This window comes from Mobula birostris, chromosome 6 (assembly GCF_030028105.1).
Source record: "Mobula birostris isolate sMobBir1 chromosome 6, sMobBir1.hap1, whole genome shotgun sequence".
Classification (NCBI taxonomy): Eukaryota; Metazoa; Chordata; class Chondrichthyes; order Myliobatiformes; family Myliobatidae; genus Mobula; species Mobula birostris.
This window is the reverse complement of record NC_092375.1, coordinates 143,533,736-143,551,291: the sequence shown is the minus strand read 5'-3', so window position 1 is coordinate 143,551,291 and position 17,556 is coordinate 143,533,736. Positions and strand designations below refer to the sequence as shown.

Here is a 17,556-nt window from a genome sequence, read left to right as displayed (position 1 = left end):
ATCCACATACACGTTCTTTGGAAGTCAAGAATGAGGCATAAAACTTGGTCATTGCTGTCACTTTATTAAGAGCAATGAACAAAGAAAAAAAGACAAAGAAAAGGAAGTTGTGGTCATCCCATATTCAAACTGGAGATAATAGGATCACTGATAGCAATTAACCTATAAAATAGCTACGTAGATGTAAGTGGCATGATAACTGCTGCAGAAAATAAAGATTTAGCTCTAATACAACTAGGAGCAATTACACATGCATTGATAATTATATAAAATTGTGAACAAGCATAGGAAAGATAAACTGCAAAATAAATGTAAAACCATGACAATTCTACACCCTTATTGAAGAATAGCTAAGTGACCAGAATAGCATACAATACTCTAAATTCAGCCTCACAAACATCTTGTATCACTTCAACATAACATCTCAATTCCTGTACTCAGTGCGCCAAAAGCTCTCTTTGTGATCTGTGACACCACAGTCAAATGGATCTGTATTCCCAGATTCCTTTGATCTCCCATACATCTCAGTGCCCTACCATTCACTAAGTGGGAGATCAGTGTATATATTTCTTTGGTGATGATGAAAACAGCTTTCTTATTTCAATGCCCTCAGTTAACAATGTCCTTTATTCTTTTCTAGGGGCCATCTGGTCCTCCGGCACCCAATGGTGCAAGGGGCAAAATAGGATTAAATGGAAGAAAGGTACACTCCTCTTTTAAAACCTCATTTAAAGCATTTCATGGTGGAAAGAAAAGAACTGATAAAAGATAAGGCTGGCTGACATCTTGTCTTTGTTCAACTCTTTCTTGTGCAGGGTGAACCTGGAAATCCTGGAGAAAAGGGTGGAATTGGGCCTACTGGACCACGTGGAGAAATGGTAAATGTTGTCTCTTCAAGATATGAAACTTAGGTTTGAGTACAGCACAAATGGAAATGGCACGAAAAACAAAATTAGTGTGTTACCATCTGTCATTAAGAAGTTGAGAGGATCTCAGAAACAGTGGTGTCAGAGCTCAAGTTAACTCCCAAAGCCTATTAAATAGCATCTGATGACTCTTCATGGTGAGCTTCTTTGATCTGCATGTTTAGACTTTGTTGCTCTCTCTCTCTGTTCATCTAATTCTGCTTCCTCTTTAAAGTTGGCGGATACAGTTCTGGAAGAATCATGTGCTTAAATTTTATTTATTTTTTTGTCAGACTGAACCTAGTCCTCCTTAGCTTTATAAACTGCATACTTTACCCTTCTCTCTGGCCATTTGCACTAATCCTGCTTTCACCTCTTGTTCTCCTCCTTTCCTATCATGATCTGATGAATGCTCACTTTTGCCATGACTATTTCCCTATGCTGTTCCTAACTTAACCTTTTAATTGCACCCAAGTCTTCCAGTTTGTGACTCCCACACTTGATTTTATCACCCCCCTGCACTTTATCAGTTAAGATTTTTATACCTCTTCATCAGCAAAGGCATAGAAGGATGTCAACCAAGTGCTTGTAAATCGAATTAGAAATGAAAGGTGCTCAGTGGTTTGTATGGACTGGGAGGCTGTAGGATCTGCTTCTGTGGTGTATGATTCTATGATTCCTTTGACCAATCCTGCCCAATTAGAATATCTCTCTGTCACCTGAGTCACACATACAAAATTCTGGAGGAACTCACCAGGTCAGACAGCATCTATGGACAGGAATAAACAGTTGATGTTTCAGGCCGAAATCCCTCATCAGTTCTGTTTATCACTCTGTCACCACCCATAAGCCATTCTCTTCCTGTGCCCTGACCCCTGGTCCCTGGTCCCTCTAGCTTTGTTCAGTGCATAACCTGACCTTTACCTCCAGTGGATAATTAATTTGTACTCACACAACATTCACAACCTGACAATGAGAACAGACATTTGAACAGGTACATAACCATCAAAAGTTTAGAGGATATGGTCAAGCGCAGGTAGGTAGATCCAGTTTAGATGGGAATCTTGGTCAACAGAGGCCATTTGGTCTGAAGGACTTGCTTCCCCACTGTGTGATGTCGTGATCTTGGGGACTATCATCAATGTGTCACAGTGCACCCTATGCAGGAGGAGAGAATACCAAAAACAATTCCCAAATTTTATGAACTAACAGAGCTATCACCTTTACTGTGACACATTCAGGTAACAATATTACAGACTTCATAGAGTAATTTTCCTAGAATATCCTATCATTTTGATCCCCAGTATGAAACACATTCTTGCTAAATTGCTCAAAACTGGAACTAAAGGTAATCCCATTACCAATGAACATGAGTCCAGTGTTTGTCATGTAAAAAAATAACCCAACTGGTTCATTAATTCCATCAGAGAAAGAAATATGCCATCTTGAACTGGTCTGGCTTAAATTTAACTCCTGATTGAGCAATATGATTGCCTGCAAGCAATTGGGGTTGAAGAATAATTGTTGACATTGTCAACTACATCTGTATCCCTTGAAGCAATCGATCCAAATATCTTAAACATGAGAAAATCTGCAGATGCTGGAAATTCAAGCAACACACAAAAAAGAATGCTGGTGGAACGCAGCAGGCCAGGCAGCATCAATAGGGAGAGTTACAGTTGACGTTTCGGGCTGAAGGATCTCAGTCTGAAACGTCGACTGTACTTCTTCTTATAGATGCTGCCTGGCCTGCTGCGTTCACCAGCATTTTGTGTGTGTTGATCCAAATATTTTACACAGCAATATGAGATAAAGAGTAGGATGAAAATGTTGGCTCCAACAAAGAGGACATGTGTTTAAGTTGAGGTGGGGAAGTTTAAAGAAGATGTGAGGTGCACATTTTATTTTCCACAGTGGCTGGAATGGACTACAAGGAGTGGTGATGTAATTAGATATGATAGTAGTGTGTAAGAGGCATTTAGCTAGATACAGGAATATGCAGGAAATTGAGGAATATGGATCATGTACTGGCAGAAGAGATTTAGTTTAATCTGCCATCATGTTCGACAGAGACATTGCGGGTTGAATGGCCTGTTTTGGTGTGGTACTTTGCCATGTGCTATGTCCTAATATCAATTTACCATGTAACCTGCCTTTATTTTGTGTGTTGCACAAGACTTTTTTTTTCCCTCTGGCAGCTACATGTTAACAAATTCTTTTACTATGTATAGAAAGCATTCGAGAGTTTATAAACCCTATATGGCAGATGCAGCACTGCGGTACAGAGTTTATATGACAACAAATATCTTTCAACATCTGGAAAGTCCATTAGATTTTCTTTTATTAAATAGGCCAACATTCCTGTCCACTTATCATATGTATTAGTGTCTTCACTCTTTCTAAATCCATCTTGAACCCAGTGCACCCTAGTAAAGTTATTTCTTAGTAATTCATTTGATAACATTAGTGCTTTTAATTTCATGCATTTTCCCATTATTGTGCATACACAATTGAGTGAGAACAGTTTATTAACCTCTAGTAGCCTACTCATAAATAGAAATACACAAGATTTAATAGTTGGTGTCAGCAGACTTCTTCTGTTGTCTTGGGTAATGTAAAAGAGTCCCAGGGACTGTTTTGAAAAAATAGCAGGGGAAATAGCCTCTGAATATTCCTGGAACTTATCATCAGGTTTGGATCTGTCATCTTGCTCTGCAAAGTTGCCTGTTTTAATCCTTCCCTTATCATACTGTCTTCAATGAGTGTGAATTGCCTCAATGAGTGTGACGTATGTAAAAATACATATAGCTCTAATCACTGCCTTGCAGGAAGGATATGGGAACCGTAGGGAGGGTTTGGGGGTGGGGGGTGGGCAGTTTGGATGATATATGGGGAGTTTGTCAAGGCTGTTGAATTAAGATCGTATAGACTGTTTGGTTGGAGCTGTTTCTTTGTATCAAATGAGACTAAGGGGAAGGTTAATTTAGGTGTAGGGTATGCAGGAAGGATTATTCTGCCTAACAGTAAAAGGGGCTAAAGATTTTAGTTAACTGATGCAAAATTAGAGGCTAGTTGCCTAAACACTCACTGAATATGTCTTTTTTTAAAAAGTACCTGAATGAAAACGTAATTACTTGATGAGCCATATCTGCAAGAGCTGTAAAATTGCTTTGATTTAGAATATTTTTGGCTGGCATTGATACAATGGGCAGAATGGACTCTATCTCTATTTTTATAATTCTATGATGTTCTAAAAGGAACATTTTTTCACTTTTATACCACTGACCTTATTCATACTCAGGTTTTAGTCTGTAATTGATTTAATTACTTCTAGCTGAGATAGCAGTGTCCTCTGATGCTGAATGGGGCAACAAAGTAGTGTTGTTTGATATCGGGATGCTAACTTATGTTTACATCCCACAATAATAGGTGTGAAGTTTAAATTCAAGTAAATAATTAAACTAGAATAAAGAAAAAGTATAAGTGAAACTAACAGAAAGCAGGAATACAAATGTACTTGAGAGAAAGACCTGCAGTATGCCATTTGGCTGACGTTTAACTTCAAATCTGCTATATCAGGGTCCAGAGGCCAGCAACATTCACAGTGTGTAAACTAATGAATAAAATAATAAGAAACAGGTATCCTGCTGGCATTTGCTATGAACTATTGTGTTAAGCAGATAAAGGAGCCCTAGCTGTGTTATAGCTGACCCAATGGTCGGCTGAGAAAGTCACGAACACCTATGGAGCTCACCTCAGCATGAATTATTGCACATGGAAGAGAGGGGGCGAATCATGGAGATCCAGCCAGATAGCATTCTAATATCTGCAGGAAAACCTTTTGAAATGTTTAACTGTCAGCATACATAAAGAACACAAACAGATCTGGTAATTGTAACACCAGATTTTTTTCTCAAAACATGCCCTTGGCATCACTGATAGCTTTCAGCGCCCTTTCCTGAGTCACATACTGTATGCATGAACCTTTCTTTCACTATCCAGATAAATGTGAAAGTGGCTTTAAGGCAATCGTTAAAGGGAACATTGATTTAAGACAATAAAGATAGAAAATCTGATCTGAGGAATAAACTGCTGAATAGCTTTCAGCAGGAATATTCTGGACCTATCACTTGAGGAAAGGTGCATAAATATTCAAAAAGGGTTGGGGGAGGGGTTACTGGGACATTACCAGGGAGGAGTAATGAAGTTGACTAAGTCAAAATTCAGAATTGTTCTTGGAAATTTTAAAGAAGTAGTAATAGAGCATGTCAAGGCAGTTTAAGGCTTTGAGATAAAAAAAAAGCTGTTTCCTTGGGCAAGTGGGTCAACAACCGGAGATCATGAACTAATCAATTGCAAAAAAGTTCTGGAGTATACAAGTACAATTTTAATTTTATTGCTCAGAATTTTCAAAATCTGAATGCTTTATGAAAACAAGTGATAGAAGAGACAGTTATTGACAATGAGGAACTTCCCGAATTACAGATGAAAAGTAAAGAGGTGGGACCACAAAGGATTGGTCTATCAAAGGGCCAGGACAGAAATGGTGGTTCAAATACCCTCCTCTGTGTAATTTTATGTTTCTTAATCTTCCTTTATACAGCAATCCTTTGTTCATGTATGTACCAAGCTATAATAATGCATGTTTTTGGGGTTCACCAATTTTAATGCATATTTTTCTGCTCAAGGGTGAAGATGGAGCGAACAAAATGGGTAACCCTGGAGTCAAAGGCAGAAAGGTCAGTTATTTTCAGTGGTATTGCTCTGCAATTGTGCAAGGTATTGATCTAACACAATTGCAGCATCTCAGTGTATTATGGAATGGAGTCATATTGTGTGGTAATTCATGAAAAGAAAATGCTACTTTCATATTTCTGATGAAGGATTTGGTTTTCAAGGTAAACTGCTGCAAAATTTAGTTCACCCAGCTATTTCTGTTCGATCAAAGAATATGCTTAAACACAGAGAGGAATTTCTAATTTTTACGTGACAATAAAGAGAACAAGACTGATAGCAGCTACTCTCATCCTCTCCTCGGTTAAGCGTATGAGTAGAAACTGGAAGGGAGCTGAGATCAGGTGGGACATCAGTGTAGGAAGGAAAAGTACCACCATGAGCAAAAGTATGAGCAGCTACCTAATACAATTCATGGAAAGCTAATGAAAAAAAATGTTACCTGGTCAACTGTACCACCTGCACTTCGTTTTCACGGACTGAAGAAGATAGATGGTGACTTGATAGAGGTTTATGAAAATCATGAAGTATAGATAGTCAGATTGATATCTAGAAATGGCTGTCAGAAGAAGTGGGGAAAATAAAAACTATCACTAACCCTCAACCATCAGGCTCTTGAACTAAAAGGAAAAATTTCACTGAACTTCACTTGCCCTATCACTGATATTTTCCCACAACGTATGGATTCACTTTTAAGGACTCTTCATGTTCTCAATATTTATTGTTTGTTTATTTATTATTATTATTATTATTTCCTTCTTTTTGTATTTACACAGTTTGTTGTCATTTGCACACTGGTTGAACACTCAAGTTGAAGCAGTCTTTCATTGATTCAATTATGGTTATTATTCTCCTTGGGACTTATTATGTATGCCCACAAGAAAATGATCTCAGGGTTGTATGTACAATATATGGTGTCATATGTGTACTTTACTAATAAATACACTTTGATCTTGGAACTTTTACTTGTGAGGTATTTAGAGCCAGACCTATCAGAAGGGTGTGGAAGGCTATGGTTCTAATGGGAATTAATATAGGTGAGCAAAACAGTTGGAATGGAAGTCCTGTTTCTGTGCTGTATGTTTCTATGATTCCAAAAATTAGAAATTATTTCAATTGTCAAATGTTAATTAATTATAAAGTAACTAAACTGATGAGTTTAATAGTGTACTCAGGTATGCAGACCAGGTACAGTACATTCCAAATTTATGAAAAGTCCAAGCTGGGTTTATTAATCCAAGCTTGGTAGTACTGCATCTGGGTCAGAAGTGAAAAGTCTTAATCCTCAACTTCAGCCATAGTGCCAGAACTCCCTTCCCCATTTCTAACTGGTAGGTGAGCACTGAATGCAATTAATTTACTTTGGTATGGCAGGTTAACAGAATAATTCCTATGGGTGGGGTATAGGAGGATAGTTGTGTAAATTGGATTATATCCCAGTAGCTTCATAAGAAATAGAAAGTGGTAAATTGGATTATTATTGTCGCATTTACTGAGGTATGGTGGAAAATGATTTTGCAGGCCAACCATAGCAATCATTTCATCACAACAGCGCATTGAGGTAGTACAAGGGAAATCAATAACAAAATGCAGAATAAAGTGTTGCAGTTACAGAGAAAATTTAGTGCAAGAAGACAATAAGCTGCAAGACTATGACAGTCAGATGATTGTCAAACCTGTCAGTAGATTTAAAGGAACATTATGACTCGAAAAATTACTAATAGAATTTAAATTTTAAAGAATAGAATAATCATAATAGAAGTACTGAGTAGATTTACAAAGAGCAGCTTTCAGCAAGAAGCCACAATCTTGTGCCTCTTTGCTATCTTGAAGTTGCAAGGAAAACAAAATTCTATGTGCCAATGTATCCTTGATTATGTTCCTTACCTTACAGGGTGAACGAGGTTCTGTGGGACCCCTGGGAGTTAAGGTAAGGCGAATAATTAACTGGCTGTTGAGCACCATTTTTCTTATCATCCATTTCCCATGTCTAAAGCTCTTCAACTAAATGTTACATTACTGAAACAGGGCAATCTTGGAACTGAGGGTGAACCGGGCAGAGGTGGTATGAAAGGAAACAGAGGGCGCAGGGTGAGTCCAAATAAATAAAAAGAGGAAGTGCAGTTCCTTATTTTGATTATTTTTAAGTTGGAAAAATGCAGCTATTTATCTTGTGCTTAAGAACATCCAAATATTTATTTTTTTCAATACTCAGCTATGTTAAAACATAGGTGTTGGAGTTGTTGGGATGTCGCAATAGTGTTGTGACATTTTGTTGTATTTCCATAAGATTATTACACATAGGAGCTGAATTTGGCTATTTAGCCCACTGAGTTTGTTCCACCATTCCATCACGGCTGATTTATTAACCCTCCCAAACCATTCTCCTGCCTTCTCCCTATAACATTTGATGCCCTTACAAATCAAGAATCTATCAACCTCCCTTTTAAATATAGTCAATGCCTTGTCCTCCACAGCTGTCCATGGCAATGATTTCCACAGATTCACCACCCTCTGGCTAAAGAAATGCCTCCTCATCTCTGTTCTAAAGAGATGTCTTTCGATTCTGAGTCTGTGCCATCTGGTCCTAGATTCTTCCATGATAGGAACCATCCTTTCAATATTCACTTTAACCAGGCCTTTCAATATCAGAATCAGAATCAGAGTTATTATCACCGCACATGTCCTGAGATTTGTTTACTTTGCAACAGCAGTACAATGCCATACATGATATATGTAGGAAAAAACTGAATTACATTAATTATATATACGTACGTTAAATAGCTAAGTTAAAATAGGTAGTGCAAAGAGCAGAAATATATTAAAAAATTAGTGAGGTAGTGTTCATGGGTTTCAATATCCATTTAGCAAACAGATGGCAGAGGGGAAGAAGCTGTTCCTGAACTGCTGTGTGTGTGTGCCTTCAGGCTTCTGTACCTTCTTCCTGACAGTAGCAATGAGAAAAGTGCATGTCCTGGGTGGCAGGGATCCTTAATGATGGATGCTGCTTTCCTTAGGCACTGTTCCTTGAAGATGTCTGGGATAGTGCAGAAGCTAGTACCTATAATGGGGCTAACTAATTTTACCACAATATTCCGTAAGCTTTAATGATATTGCCTCCTCATTCTTCTAAACTCCACAGAGTTCAGGCCCAGAACCATGAAACACTCTTCAGCATTATAGCCATGCATTTATTTTCTAGTCCTCTCAAAATAAATGCTAACAGTCATTTGCCATCCTTACCACCGACTCATCCTATATGAGGTCTCCCAAGTCCATATGCATTTCTGAATGTTTTCCCCATTTTTAAAATAATCTACACCTTTATTCCTTCCACTAATGTGCATGACCGTACACTGCCCTACACTATCGTCTGCCACTTCTTTGCCCATTCTTCTTATCTGTCCAACTCCCTCTCTGGACTTCCTGCTTCCTCAACACTCCCTGTCCTTCTACCTATCTTTGTATCATCTGCAAACATGTGACTATGCCATCAATTCCATCATCCAAATCATTGACATATAACATGAAAAGGAGCGGTCACAACACTGGACCCTGCAGAACACCAGTAGTGACCAGCAGCCAACCAGAAAAGTTCCCTTTATTCGCACTCTTTGCCTCATGCCAATTAATTAATCTTCTATCCATGCTAATATCCTTCCTAAAATACCATGTGCTTTTATCTGATTTAGCAGCTTCATGTGTGCCACCTTGTCAAAGATCTTCTGAAAATCCAAGTAAACAACATCCACTGACTCTTTTTTGTCTATTCCTCAAAGAATTCCAACAGATTTGTCAGTCAAGATTTCCCCTTCAGGAAACCCTGCTGAGTTTGGCCTATTTTATGTGCCTCCAAGTACCCCTAAACCTCAGTCGTAATAATGGACCCATCATCTTAACACACCAAAGTGAGGCTAACTGGCCTATAATTTCTTGTCCTTTGCCTCCCTCCTTTCTTAAAGAGTGGAGTGACATTTGCAGTTCTCCAGTCTTCTGGAACTATTTCACAATCCAGTGATTCTTGAAGGAATCCCACATCCAAAGATTTGTGTGTTGGTGGTATGTCACTGTAAATTGCTTTTAGTGTGTAGATAAGTGGTAGAGTTCAGGTAGTGGGAGTGGGGAGAATTTTAACATGTGCTAAGCATAGACGTATAAATGGAAGGGTTATTGACCATGATGTATCTCTCTATATCTCACTTTGTGTATAGAGATCACAAATCATAATGTGATTTTGTTACTCTTCTCTGGTAATAAAGCACACATGAGGTGAAACAAAATGTTTGTCCAGATCTGGGCTGCTATTCCAAGTTGATTCATCTAATTAGGAAAGTTTCCTACTCCACTACTACCTTATTAAATAAATGTGTTTCTCACCTCATACCAAACAAGAATAGGCTTTACATCAGAATTGCTAAATTGCACAAGAAGCATTGAAACAACAGCAAATGATCTCACTAGCATGCCCTCAGAGGAAATTCACTTTTGCTGGACTGTCCATTGGCACATCTATAATTTTTCCATAGTTACATTAATAAATTATAAATCCAACAAATAGCTATGACATTTCATATGGTTTTTACAAGGTTTTATATTATGAGATGTTCAAATGGCAGTCACATTTCATGTCATTTTCCATCCCATTTTTACATCTGTCACAGTTTATCCTTCTCACTTACTGAACTGGAGATTACATGACAGATTGGGATAGCATTTGGTCCTTTCACATCTGGAAATATCTCCTTTATAACTCATTGCAGAGATTTTGCACAAAGTGTACTTTTGAAGTGTTGACACACAATGTTGACACTTCATTCATTGTTGATTGTACTCAAAGGCCATGGAAAATGCAAGCGGTACTATTGGGCTAGATGCATGAAGCCTGATGAGTTGTATGTGTGGCAAAGTGGGTCACCGAGGCTAGAACTGAAACACAAGCTGTTAACCTAGTGCCTAAACAAACCATAATAGAGTTGGGGATGCCAAGTGCTGACCCATGGTGACTGTATTTTTTCTTTCATAATTTGTAAATGAATAGTCATTTTCTACTTCAGGGTTATCCAGGAGCTTCTGGAGAAGATGGATCAAAAGGAGAAATTGGTTACCCTGGTCCACAGGTAAACTTGTTTTTGAATTTAAATGGAGCAGTAACTTCCTTTGCCTGATGATAGTTTGGTGATGACTAACTTTTTAAGTAAAGCAAGTCCTAAGTGTGTGGCTGCAGATTTCTCATTGCTAGAAAGATTAATACAAGAGATTCTGCACATGTTGGAAATCCAAAGTAATGTACAAAAAGTGCTGGAGGAACATAGCAGGTCAGGCAGCATCTATGAAGAGGAATAAATAGTCAACATTTTGCCCCCAAGACCCTTCATCATTAACTTGTATGTCAGTGCAGGCTACTTTTCTTGAGAGGCAATCCCTCAGGTTTGAGGTTGACTTATTTCCTTGCCAGTTTTTTTGAGCTCTGACATTGCCGCGAAGGCCTATTCTGGATCCTTGAAGTGTGCCAAAGGTGGGACGGCTGATACTCGATGGAATGGGTGAATGGATTGCTAGGGAGGTTCAGTTTTCAATTGGTGATCTTTTGTGAGTTCCATTTGTTCCTGACATGGAAAGCTGAGGTGCTCAGTGCCTTCTCTGTTTTGGACAGCCAGGACTAGTATGTCCAATGAATTGATGCTGACATCACAATATTGCAAGGAGGACATCCCTGAACTTATCCCCTTGTCCTCACTTGACTTCCTTGACTTACAATGACGGTTTGTTTAGTTTTTTTTAGGCTGCACTCCTTTTGCCCTTGGTCCAAGCTGGCATTCCATTCTGTTCCTATTCATTTGTTCAGTTTTTATTTAGTGATACAGTGACCTTTCAAGCCACGCCACCGTAGCAGCCCCGAAACTCTGATTAATGCTAAGCTAATCACGGGACAATTTACAATGACTTGTTACCCTATCCATTTCATCTTTGGACTATGGGAGGAAACCAGAGCACCCGGAGAAAACCCGAGCACTCAGAGAAAACCCATGCATTCCATAGTGAGGACATACAGGGACTTCTTACAGAATGGCGGCAGAATTGAACACTGAACTCTGGAACGGCCTGCGTTGTAATAGGGTCATGCTAACTGCCATGCTACCTTGGCACCCTGAAAGAGAGATACAAAAGCTGGTCAGATTAACAGTGAGTCAGATGACACCAAGCAAAACAATATTATTTCTGACTACATAAAAATGACCAGTGGAATACAGGTGATACAGATGAAGGGGTCCATCCATCTGAGCTAGCTGTGTGTAATTAGACGTCAGTGCTGGGGATGTTGGCCTGAGAAAAGATGCTGATGTGTGTGGCTTCTACTAATCAAAAGATTTTGAGAGTTTTGTTACAGCCTTCTCTGTGTCTGACTCATTTAACTAGCGACTTGATTGTAAAGTTAAACTCAGGAATGTTGGAAATACAGGATATTGCACCTGAGTACCTTGTGCAGGTACTCCATAGCTCAACACCAATTGTCCTGGGTCAACCACATCATCTGTATGCCTGACTCCCGCCTCCTTAACCAACTCCTGTTTGGTGAACTCAAGGATAGAAAGCATACAAAAGCGGTTCAAGCACGATATCACGACCTACCTGAGGAAGTGCCATATCAACCTGAATGGATGGGAGAAGTAGATAGGGAAAGCTGGAGAAGGACTGCACAGCCCAAAGAATATCTCCACCGCGTCACTGAGACTAAGCAGCTTCAATGAAAGAAGAGACTGGGAAAGGCTGAATCAGCTACATCCATCTCCACTTCAATGACCTGCACCTGCCAACGCTGTAATAGGACCTGTGGATCACGTATCAGCCTCTTCAGTCATTTCAAGACCCACAAGTGACCAGATCAACCACCAGGAGAAGAATCATACTCCACTACGAGTGATCACTGATGATGATGACCTTATATAAGATAACCGTATACAGCTGTGATAGTGTTTCTTGTTTCATTTGGTGGGGAGAGATACAAACCCGTCTCTTCATTCCAGGCTGCTTAAGTCGTTGACAGCAAGGATTTTTTTTTCTAAGGGGTAGTCTCGATTGTCAGATGTAATTATGGCAGACCTTCTGAGAAAACTTCAGCAAGTGGCAGGGTATTGTGACAGGAAATTGGGATAACCTCTGCAGCTACTCATTCACAAGGGAGTACTAGCACAACTTTCCTCTTCACTACCTCCAGGTCATGCACATCTTCCATGTGGAACATACATTAGCAAATATATTTTAATGAAGTATCATACTACAAGCACTTCTATATGAATTCATATTAAGATATTAATATTCCCTTTGCTCTTCAGGGTGCAAAAGGACCACAAGGAAAGTTTATTGAGGTAAATAAAATGTTTATTATTCATTTATTTATTGAGATACAGCGTGAAATAGGCCCTTCTGACTTTTCAAGCCACACTGCCCAACAATCCCCTGATTTAATCCTAGGCAAATCATGGGATAATTTATAATGATCAACTATCCGACCAACTCATACGTCTTTGGGCTGTGGGAGGGAACCAGAGCCTCTGTAGGAAACCCACACAGTCATGGGGAGAACGTAGAAACTCCTTATGGGTAATGGCGGGAATTGAACCCAAGACGTCTGTACTGTAAAGTGTTGTGCTCACCATTATGCTCCCATGCCACCCCATGATAAAATGTTGTTGACTGCATCATATCATTTAAATTTTGTTGTATAGTCATTAACACTCTTCCATTATTTCAATATTATAGCCCTGTACTCTTGTCCGGAAAATCAAAGAAACATGCCGTAAGTATTTTGTGAAGAATATTTATTTGTGTGAAGCGTATAAATTTGGCTATTTAAAAATTGTAATTCCTAGTAAAATTCACATCGTTTCCTTTTCTGTTGTTCCCTTGCAGCATGCTGTCATGGTAAGTTCCTTTCTTCAGATGAGTGTTCATATTTAGATTATGCACTGAAGAACTGAAATAGAATTATTTCCTTTTATCAGGTGCCACGGAGTGCCCTGCCTATCCAACTGAGCTGGCCTTCGTGATAGATACTTCCAACACTAAAACTGTTAATCAGCTCAATGGAAATAAGAATACAATTGTCAACATAATTCAGAATCTAACAATAGTAGAGAGCAACTGTCCTAAAGGAGCCCGTGTTGCCATCCTGACATACAACAGTGATATTGTCACAGAGATCCGATTTAGCAGTGCCCGAAATAAGCGAGACCTGCTCGAGCAGGTTGAAAACCTGCAGTTTGTGCCATCCAGGAAAGCCTCAAGCATTGCTGATGCAATGAACTTCGTGGCAAGGAACACATTCAAACGGGTGCGAAGTGGGTTTTTGATGAGAAAGGTGGCCGTGTTTTTCAGTGATGGACAGACGAAGCCCAGAGAACTCAATGCTGCTCTAACAAAACTTGCTGATAACAATATCATCTCTGTCTACCTCTCCCCAAGGGTAGACAATGCACTCAACAGGGCACTGGAGGTGAGATTCCAAACTTAATATTTCCTTATGCTCTTTCATAAATGATACACACTCAATAAAATAAAAATCTTAAGTGGGAGACCACTGCCTCTTAACAATGGAAAATGTGAATTTTGATTACTGTATTTAACTTGTCCCAATTATTTTCTAGTGCCTATTCAAATACTTTCCACTCTCTGGCATCTACCTTCATCATTATGGATAGCTAGAATAAGTAATTTCTCCCGGTAAATAATTGTTAATGATTTTGTAAGCTGTAGAGAATAGCCCTTTATCTATATTGCCTACACTTAGAAAAAAAATTGCAGATTACTGGGGTTTTTTTGTTTATGTTTTACAAACTTGACTTACTAATGTTGTGGTTCCTCTTATGAATCTTCTGGATATGCTCAATATGATTATCAGATAATGTTATACATTCAGCAACTGTGCTCCATCAGCTGAACAGTCTCTTAATTTTATTTAATCATGCTATTTTAAAGCTAAAAGCTGTTAAGTTATATTCCTCACATTTCCACTAAATGATATTACTGTGACATTTGTTATTTTTTAATTATCTACATTTTCAATGTATGGAGCATCAGGGAGGGGTAGCACCTCTGGTGGGGGAACATGTCACGTCCTTTTCAGGGCAGTTTGTCCACCTTTGGTCCCCACCTGGAACTCAGCTCTCACCTGTGGCTCCCCGTAGCTGTTTGCATGTGACAGCGGCCACACCCCGGGCAACGGCTTCGACAAGCCGGCTAAACCAGGTGATGGTAGCCTATAGGTTTCAAACCCTTGGTAAGATAGGGAGATGTGTATCCCAGCATGTGAAGACAGACTCTGGCTGATTGCGTGGACGAGGCCAATGGAAGGTCCAACGGTCAAGAAGGCTGTCTCTGCAAGCGTCGTGGAATGTGTAGAGCATGACAAGATACAGAAGATGTCCTGGTCATCCACTGCGCCTAGTCCCATCTCCAGTCGTCTCGACTCTTGTCTTGCCACTGGATCCAGATGGGAATTGGGAAGAGAGAGTGAGGCTGACGCTGCGCAGCTCTCCCTCACTTAAATCCAAATCACGCGCTAGTCTTGACACCATCATCAAAATGCCAGCGGCTGGCGCAGTGACGTCAGCGCCGGACTCTGGAGCGAAGGTTCCCAAGTTCAAAACCAGTCGGGCCACTCCTGGGCACGCTTTCCATCCATGCCAGGTTGAGTGTCAAGCTTGCAACCCGACCTCGTAAAAAGTACTAATGGTGTCAAGGTCCTCATCGATGATGATGGACGAACCTTATTACGTATTCAACATAAAACATCTGATCATGCTTCTCAGATGTTTAACCACCTACAGATTGGTGTTTTTTTTCATTGCTCTAAATGTTTAATGTTACCTCTTTCATAAAACTAAGAACTGGATATCCATGGAAAAGACCTTTCAGCTATTTTTCAGAATTTATAAAAAGCTCAATAAACAATCTGATGTGATCACCACTCGCCTTCAAAGTTAGAATATTTGATGAACTACAAAGGCTTACGTGTTTTTAACTTTTTAATCAAATGAGTATTTTCTCCCATCAACAGAAGATTCACTGCTTTGACAAATCCAGTCATTTAGTTTTGGGACTGTTGATCCATTGATGAGATCTAACAAAAATAACATGCCATTCATTGTTTTGCCAACTTCTCATCTAGACTTAATTAAAAACTAACTAAATACACTTACAGTGACTCATTTTCCAAAACTGTTAAACAAAGTAGCGTCCAAACATTTGGTTGTTTATTGCACGAGCCATCTAAAGAGAGTCATTTTATTAGACAATAGCGTCCTTGGCGACAGGAGAGGCACCAGAGGATTGGAGGATAGCCAATGTTGTTCCACTGTTTAAAAAAGGCTCTAAACAGAAACAGGAAATTATAGGCTGGTGAGTCTGACATCAGTTGTGGAAAAGTTTTTGGAAAGTATCCTAACAGACCAGATATAGAAGTATTTGGATAGTCATGGACTGATTAAGGATATCCGGCATGGGTTGGTTGTAGTAGATCTTGTCTAACCAATCTTATAGAGTTTTCTAAGGAAGTTACCAGGAAAGTGGATGAAGTCAAGGCAGTGGATATTGACTACATAGACTTTAGGAAGGCATTTGACAAGGACCCGCATGAGAGGCTGGTCAAGAAGTTTCAGTCACTTGGCATTCAGGATGAAGTAGTAAATTGGATTAGACATTAGTTTTGTGGGAGAAACCAGAGAGTGGTCTTAGAGGGTTGCCTCTCTGATTGGAGACCTGTGACCAGTGGTATGCCTCAGGGATTGGTGCTGGGTCCTTTGTTGTTTGATCTGGATGATAATGGGGTTAAGAATCAGCAAATTTACAGATGACACCAAGACTGGGGGTTTAGCATAGTCGAGTAAGGTTATCATCGCTTGCAGAGAGATCTGCATCAGCTGGAAAAATGGGCTGAAAAATGGCAGGTGGCATTTAATCCAGACAAGTGTGAGGTTTTGCACTTCAGTAGGACAACCAGAGTAGGTCTTACAGAGTGAACAGTAGGGAACTGAGGACTGTGGTAGAACAAAGGGATCTGGGTTTACAGGTCCAAATTCAATGTATTGCATACAAAAGATGGGATGTTATTGTGGAGTTTATAGGACATTGGTGAGGCCTAATTTGGAATATTGTCTGCAGTTTGGGTCAGGTACCTACAAGAAAGATGTAAACAAGGTTGAAAGAGTGCAGAGAAAATTTACAACGATGTTGCTTGATCTGGTGGACCAGAGTTATAAGGAAATATTGAATAAGTTAGGACTCTATTCTTTAGAATGTAGAATATTGAGAGATTGGATAAAGGTATAAAAATTATGAGAGGTATAGATAGGGTAAATGAAAGCAGGCTTTTTCCACTGAGTTTGGGTGAGACTACAACCAGAGGTCATGGTTTAAGGTTGAAATGTGAAAAGTTTAAGGGGAACATGAGGGGAAACTTCTTCACTCAGAGGGTGAATGAGCTGCCAGCACAAGTGGTCCATATGAGCTTGATTTAAATGTTTAAGAAAAGTTTGGATAGATACATGGATGGTAGGGACATGGAGGGCTATGGTCACGGTGTGGGTAATTGGGAATAGGCAATTAAAATGGCTTTCGGCAGGGACCAGGTGAGCCAAAGGGCCCGTCTCTGTGCTGTACTTGTCTATAACTCTATGACTCATATACATTTAATGTACAAAAGGACATCATGTTGCAATAATCTCAGTTACTTTGCAAACATGCTCTCCAAGAAGAATCTTTGTGTATACATGGAGGCAGAATTGAAATTCTCTGAGTCAAATAATCAGATACAGTATTGGGTGTTGAGTCACATTGATGATAAGATTAAATTGTTTTAGTTGATAATATCTGGTGATAGTTTTTTTTTGCTTTATACATTGTTTACTATGATAAGAGA

At 39.4% G+C, this 17,556-nt stretch overlaps 1 protein-coding gene across 4 annotated transcripts in view; it reads left to right on the top strand.

Moving 5' to 3' along the window:
- The window catches only part of LOC140199424 (collagen alpha-3(VI) chain-like), a 196,715-nt gene that overhangs the window by 148,297 nt on the left and 30,862 nt on the right, over positions 1–17,556 (top strand). For 3 of the 4 annotated variants that reach the window (XM_072261495.1, XM_072261493.1, XM_072261496.1), the window contains 10 exons: positions 641–703; positions 816–878; positions 5,594–5,644; positions 7,534–7,569; positions 7,668–7,730; positions 10,694–10,756; positions 12,974–13,006; positions 13,401–13,437; positions 13,551–13,562; positions 13,643–14,133. In XM_072261495.1, the coding sequence (XP_072117596.1) occupies positions 641–703; positions 816–878; positions 5,594–5,644; positions 7,534–7,569; positions 7,668–7,730; positions 10,694–10,756; positions 12,974–13,006; positions 13,401–13,437; positions 13,551–13,562; positions 13,643–14,133 (912 nt within the window). The remainder of the gene's footprint in view (positions 1–640; positions 704–815; positions 879–5,593; positions 5,645–7,533; positions 7,570–7,667; positions 7,731–10,693; positions 10,757–12,973; positions 13,007–13,400; positions 13,438–13,550; positions 13,563–13,642; positions 14,134–17,556) is intronic. The other variant, XM_072261494.1, reaches the window with a different exon arrangement.